A 7,617-nucleotide genomic window follows, 5' to 3' on the forward strand; every position below is an offset into this window, starting at 1 on the left:
GTCTTAATCGGATTTTGTCAACAGGGGCCGGCAGCAGAAGAAGTCAGTCGGTTTCGGGGTAGGCTACTTCATTGCTAGCTGTGTCAGTTGGAGTACTTGTATGTTCCCGTGCCGTCGTTTCTTTCTGACCGTTAACGGGAGCTCAGTTTGTCATCGTTGGTGTTATGGAACTGGACAAAATGGACGAGAACGACTGGAAGTATCATGGAGAGGGGAACAAGAGCCTGGTGGTATCACACGTACAGGTGAGCAGGCTAGGCTAACATAAAGCTAACGTTAGTCCAAGTTCGTCTAAAGCAAGAGCGGTGTACATTTAGCTCTAAAAGGACACCCACCGCTCGCTTCACACTTCTCTAACGTTAAATTAGCTCCAGCTCGGTGTTGGTGTCGATGGAAACTTTATAAAAGTTATCTGAAACATCTGTTTATAACTGAAGGGTGACGCATCAGGATTTTATTTAGTTATCATCGTTAGCCTGTGTGTGCCAGCTTAGCCTAGCCAACAACTAAGAGTTCTAATCAGTCCAAAGGTTTTTACGCAGTGACAACAATTCATAAAAACAATAAATAGTAGAAATTTCCTACAGCTTTGTGTCCAGTCAAAGTGACGGACTGACCGGGTGGTGTTGTGTCATAATGTTAAGGATAAAATCCAAACTGTTTGCTGGGCTAACAAGCAGCTTCCCAGGTTTCTCATCCAGCTGCTGGCTGGAGTAAACTCTTTAGTAAGCTGCTGCTGCCTCACAGAAGCTGCCCGTTAGCTGACTCTGATGCAGACAGCTAGACTCTTGAGTTCACTTCCATAATGTTATTTCGGTGCTAGCAGACGCTGGACTGACCTGGGCAGGGTGGTGACACTAACTGACGGCCGGGAGCTGTGGTGTCATTTCCCCGAGACTTGGCTGAACCGGGGAGTGCCATGGCATTTAACCGGTTGACTTTTTTTCGTTGTGGCGATCTGACGGCCACAGTCTGCTTTATGATTAATCACGTAGTAGTAGTAAGTGGCTGGGATAACATTTCAGAGTAATTGTACATTTTAGGATTTCATGTGACAAATACAAATTTATTGATTGACATATCCCTGTTTAAATGTGGGAAAGTCACATTTACGGACCGGTTTGCTCATGTGAGTATTGAGCAACCAAGGACATCTTATGAGGGTATGACATCACAGCAGCAGTGTTGTAACCATATGTGGTTGTAAAGTTAATCGGCTCAAGAACAATCAAGCTTTCTTGTTTCAATTGTTTATTTAAAGGTCCCATATTTTAAAAGTGATATTTATTTTTGACCTATTTGGACACAGTGCCTTTTAAACTTGTCAGCGTTTCAGTACAGTTGTGACATCACAAGTAGGGCAACTTTAGTACACTTTTTTTCCTGCTTGCAACGTTTCATTCAACATTAGTTGCTGGATATGCCAAACTAACTTTTCTTCACTTTCCTGGAGCACGAGTGGATAGCATACATGGACATCACAACTGTTGTGTAAGTTTGACTCTAACTTTCACCACTTATAACTTATTACGTTTTTCTACCACCGTTTAAAGAAGAAGAAAATCATAAGCCAATTACCAGGGTACATGTAACATTACGCCTATAACGCGTATCTCCCTCACAAAAATCAGAGAACCTGCCCAATGTATTTATTACAGCCAATAGATTACCAGAATAATATACTAGACGCGGGACAAACTTCAACACTACAACGAATATTTAATGTCTGTCTCTTAGGTTGACTGCAGAAATTTAAAAAATATATAATTGCTTACATGGACATCGCACGAGAGACGAGATAACGCCGCCGTCATTAAACTGTGGCGATATTATGCACTATCGTTGATGCAAAAGACAATGCTACAATGTTTTCTCTCTCTGCAAACACACGGCCACTAGAGGTGGAATGGTACCAAAATGGTACGGCCGTCTTGGTTTGATACATGGATTTACACGGACAATACACAGTAAACGTGCGTGCAAATTCATTAATGTAATGCGGAACTACTGTTAGATACACGTTTCTTAGGGACACCTAATACGTAGCCCCACTTTAGCTCTGAATCTATTGTTATGTATGTAGCCGCTAACCGAGCCCCGCCTCCGGTCCAGTGAATTAGAGCTAGTAGCACACTAATGGCGGTTTTCCACTGCGTGGTATCTACTCGACTCGCCTCGACTCTACTCGCCATTTTTTGGTTTTCCATTACAAAAAAAAGTCCCTGGGACCTGCTACCAGGTACTTTTTTTAGTACTACCTCAGTCGAGGTTCTAAGCGAGCTGAGGCGAGCCCAAAAAGTGACGTGGAAACCTGCAGAGCGCTGGTTGGTCGGATCACCGCGTTGTTAGCAAACAAGAGTGCGGAGTGTGTGTCCGAAACAAACGGGACATTTAAAAAATAAATCTAGCCAGACACCGACAGATTATCTACTCCCTGCACTATTCTCACTTTTCAACTGTTCAATATTAAGGGCTGTTAGGGGCTTTATGTCGTTTCCAATATTGCAAACTGTTACTTTAAAAAAACAAGACAAGTTATCAAAGAAAAGTTTTTATTTAGCTTTTCAAGTAGCGCATCAAACCCTCCGGTACATCCCGGTCTTCTTCCTCTGCACCATGTGACAGTGTACCCCCCCGGCTCTGCTGGCCCAGATGAATCCCAGTCATTGTCATAAATCTCTCCATGACTCTCATAAAGATTATACGAAGCCCAGCAGGTCAGAACCAGAGATTTCACCGGTCAGACGTCGCCCACCAGGCGGTCTGCGGCGGCGGTTTTGCAGAGCGTGAATGCTCTGAAACACAAACAGCACACATGTTGGTGTGTAATCCTGGTTGCTAAAGTTCATGTACTTTATATACCGCTAACGTATAGTAAATACTGACCGGGGCCCCTAACACATGCAAATGTTAGCTAACGTTACCGGGAAACTTAACTTACCCTTTTGTGTCGGAGAACAACAGTCATGTCGACGTCTGAACTCCGTCGGTATTCCCAAACTCCTGATTTTTTTTAGCGGTGATTTTTGTTTCTTCCTTTAGCTTCTTTTGAAACAAAACTTTTCTTCTGGCTGTGGCGAGTAGCCGACGTGCTGTTGTGACTCGCGTTGAAAATTACATCATCACGCGTAGCTATGGTGACCAGCCACGCTGAGATGTTACTCGTTTTGCAATAGAAAACGAACGTAGAATGGGTCGAGTAGAGGCGAGTCAAGGCGTGTTGAGTCGAGCTGTTACCAGCAGTGGAAAAACGCCATTAGAGGACCCGTCGGGCTCTGTAAGATCCCGGTAGTACAGGCGAGAGAATGGGGGGGGGGCGTACTTAATGTCTACATCTTTACACACTAAGGGGAGAGACTGTATGACACTACACATTTTACCCTCCATTGTGCCGAACCATGATGTATGAACCGAACCTTGACTTCTGTTTACCGGTCCACCCCTAATGCACACACAAGCACGAAGAAACACACAAATGGGCCGGGGGGGTAGTGCACAACCAAGAGTCTGTGAGGAACCTGTCCGATTAATCCACATTTTGATTTTTTTTTTGTGATCAGATCTTTTTTTAATTATAAGAGCCAAACAAAAGTGTAAAACAGTGGCCCAGATGACAACATACAGAAAAGTACACTACACACACTGAAGAAGGCCCCGGTCACCTTTACCACAATCTTTCCTTGCGATCAAATGTTTCAATCTAAAACAAAGAGAGCAAATACAGGAAGGAGGGAGACACAACAAAAACACAACAGCGAGCCCGCAGCTCACAAACAAGACTCACAAAAACGGACATAGACAGGAAGGTTATTAAGAGGCATTAACAGGAAGACCGGCGTAAGACAGAAAGGACCAAACACACACACAGACAGAAGTGAGTAGGCCGTAGCACAAATCCATAGCATGGACTTCCATGCATGGAAGTGTCCAAAGTCCTTCCCGGGGGCTCAATCTATGCGAGCATCGGAGAGCTTCATATACATAACCTCTCTCTCTCTCTCTCTCTCTCTCTCTCTCTCCCCCCCGCACTAAGCTCCACCAGATCTTCTAAGATCGGCGACGCCATTATCAATCGAGTATTCACTGGTTAGTAGGCGGTGCTTTTACACTGGTTGATTTCTATTCTTTTTCTAAAAAAACAAAATTTGTTCGCAAATAGTGACAGGTGAGGCTGTTTATTACAAATGCAGAACGGTGACACCATAATTGATTGGCGAATGGCTTGAGCAAAAGACTCTAGAGGGAGGAGAAATAGTGCAGGACTCAAGGGGCAGCCTTGGCGGGAAGATCTAGAAACTGGAAACAAAGTGGAGGAGCGTCCATTTAAGACTCGAGCTGAGGGGTTAGAACACATAACTTTAATCATACCAATGAAAGTATTACCAAAGCCGATCACCTCTAAAACTCACCATAAAAATGACCTCAAATCAACTCAAGCCTATCTAAGGCTGTCATTGAGTCAAGAGAAAGAAGTAACATCGGGGTCTTACTGTCTTCTGCCACATCAACAATGTGGAGAAGATGTATAACATTATCTGCTGCCAGTCTGGCTTTTAGGAGTCCTGTTTGGTCAGACTTCACTAATTTTGACATAAGTGACTCCAAACGATAGGCTAGGAGCTTTGCAAAGATTTTTAAATCCGAGCGACCCAGACGCCGTAAGTTAGAACACACTGTAGGATCCTTGTCCTTTTTCAAGAGTAAGGAGATCAAGATTGTGTTAACATCCCTTGCAAATTCACCCTTCTTAATGGAGAAGTTAATCATGTCAAGAAGGAAAGGGCCCAACTGTTCCCAAAAAATTGCATAAGATTCCGGGGGGCTCTCATCAAAGCCTGGTGATTTTCCATTTAGCATATTCTGCACTGCCAAGCTTAGTTCCTCTAAAGTGATCAAGTTGTCTTTTGTCTAAAGTTGGCTGATTCCTCTGCTGATAAATGAGGCAAGCCAAGCTGATTCAAGCAGCTGTCACAGTGAGATCTATCCAAAGTAACCTCAGATTCATACGAATTAGGATAAAATGGCTAAAAAGGATTTATTTATTTCAACAGGGTCACTTCTAATATTACCATCTGAAGATTTAAAATGGTCACAGGACCTTATTCTCATGGCAATTAGATGACCAGGTCTAGCACCCTGAAAGTAATAGCGCTGTCTTGTTCTATGAATTAGAAATTCAGATGTTTGTTTCTGGATGTTGTTTATTTCTTTCTTGACTAGTGATGATTCTAAAGCTATGTGGTGAGTAAAATGGCCGGGGGGCATAGCCAAAAGGCTAATACTTAAAATAGGTCTGTGATTAAGATTACACACGGGGCAGCAAAAAGAAACAGCAGCCCATAGTTACCTGGTTGGAACAGCAACTGATTCCACTAAATTTACTTTAAAATAAACACATTTCTTGTCAACAAAAATAGGAAACAAAAAGCGCAAAATTGCGAGCACATTGGAAAGGAGACTCTAACTTAGCAATGGCCTTGTTAACCTGGAGCGTAGTCTATATTAAACAGGACAGATATGTCATCCAGTTTCGTTAATCATCAGATAATGATGCAATAAAACATAAGGCCCATCAGGGGTTAAGACAAACCAAGAGTCCATGGACATTAGGCAGGTGTTTTAATCCTGATCTTCTTCCACGGTGCTCTCGGCGATGGAATCCAAGGTGCCGGCCGTCTCCGCAGCAATAAGAGGACGGGGCGAAGCTACCTAACGTCTTCAACATCCTTAGCGGAGGTGAAAGCTCTGTACTGGGAGCCTTCCTTGGTCTTGAGGTTTGCCGGGTAAAGCAGGAATAATCCAGACCCTTCACTCATGCTGAATCCATGGTTTGATAGAAGGCTCGGCGGCACTAGACCATCAAGTTGCTGTAGTCCAGGGAAAAGCAGATCTTTCTGCCCTCGGCAATGGGCAGAGATTTCCGTGCTGCCTGTAGGATCGCCTGTCTGTGTAGCAACGCATGTTTAAAATCAGCGTGCGATTAGTAAAGGAGTTCTTCTTTGGGCTATCACTGTAGATTCAGCGTGCTCTCATAATCTTGATCTGAACATGTGCCAATTTTGGGAACCAATTGGGCAGAGATCGCAAAATATATTGAATAGCATTAGAGCCTTCTAGCCCCTCTTTCAGCCCAACGATGCTGATGTTTCATCTTCAGTTTCTGTCCTCCATATCTGCTAGCTTCACCTCCAGCTGATGAAAAGCGGCGGCATGGCTATCGAGAATACTTGAGTTGCATTCCACGGTAGTTTTTAGATTGCCCACATTAGATCTGATAGAGCCAAGGCTTGCAGTTAGAGATGCTAGCTGGGCATGAATAGCAGTTAGCTTTTTGTCGTTAACAATCCCCACCTGTTGAATTTGAAAAAAAAAAAAGTGGTTCAAGGTAGCTTTTCTGTTTCTCCTGTGTTATTGAATATCGGATTTGGAACCATAGAACACAACCACTTGGCAAGGTTGGGCCAGGAGCTATACATTAAACCGCCATCTCTGTCAAGCCAATCATGTGACTCCCCTCCACATTTTGATTGTGATATTTTGTGATTAAATGCTGAATCCGCCATGTTCTGTCAGGAAAATTTAGAAGTACAACGGCTTCCTCTGATGTAGACGTAGCCTACACTGTAAGTCAGGAGGAGGCTGTACACTGGAGTTGCATATGAAGGGGTTTGAGGTCCTTCTGGAAGTCATTTTGGGATCCAATTTGGTTTTGGAGAATTCAACAACCAGCAATACCACAGGCCAAGCATTTTCAACGGGCACTGTACTTTTATTTTAATTATTTTAAAAATGAAAGTGGTGCTATGCTGGCGTTAGTTATTCCCCGGCTGCAATGGCGGTTCGTGGACTCAGAGAGCGCAGATGCAGAAGACCCTGAAACGCTGGACACAGCAGGGCGGCTTAGAGTGACAGGCGCAGTTTTTGATACTTGATGCAACAGATACATTGCAGTTGGTATCAAAAACATATAGTGCTCTAGGCACAAGGGAATAGTTTGGGGGAATATTTAGTTTGTGACTTTGCAGGTTGTCATATATATTGAAATATATATTCTTAGCAATACTGATCATTAGAGCCCGATCGGTAAATGAAATGTTTGTGACCAATGCCCTTTTAGAGGGGAATGGGCTGGTAGCCTTTTCTTTACACAACAAATAAAAAACATATATAATAAAAGTTAACAAATACATTGTGGATATTTTGAAAACGTCTTAAAAAAGGCTTAAAGTCCAATATAACAAAATATAGAATGTTCAGGGTTCTTCTTCATCTGAGGAGGAGAGACCAGAATTTAGTTTTGACAGGCTCATCTCTGATTGTTTCTTTGAAATTAATATACATTGATGAATAACAGAAAAACAGAATACATTATTTTTGTTTGTTATTGAAATGTGTTTGGGGGATTGTTTCATGGGGACAAGATCCATTTTATTTTTACTTTACCATACTGAATATCTTAATATGTAGCCTATGTCTACTTTATCTACTGAATCACTGTTACAACGGTTACACAAGTCAAGTGTAAAATATAAATAAAAGTGAATATGATACAAATGTATTATTTAACATACATTTGAAAGTTTTATTACATTTCTTCCTGGAATCCGATTTGAACCC

The 7,617-nt window shown here is 42.6% G+C and overlaps 1 protein-coding gene across 1 annotated transcript in view; it reads left to right on the plus strand.

Moving 5' to 3' along the window:
* ippk (inositol 1,3,4,5,6-pentakisphosphate 2-kinase) overlaps positions 1–7,617 on the plus strand; it is a 19,359-nt gene continuing 11,742 nt past the window's right edge. Inside the window, exon 1 of the mRNA XM_034868969.1 lies at positions 1–245. Coding sequence (XP_034724860.1) covers positions 165–245 — 81 coding nt within the window. The 5' untranslated portion in view covers positions 1–164. The remainder of the gene's footprint in view (positions 246–7,617) is intronic.

This window comes from Etheostoma cragini, chromosome 4 (assembly GCF_013103735.1).
Source record: "Etheostoma cragini isolate CJK2018 chromosome 4, CSU_Ecrag_1.0, whole genome shotgun sequence".
Lineage (NCBI taxonomy): Eukaryota > Metazoa > Chordata > Actinopteri > Perciformes > Percidae > Etheostoma > Etheostoma cragini.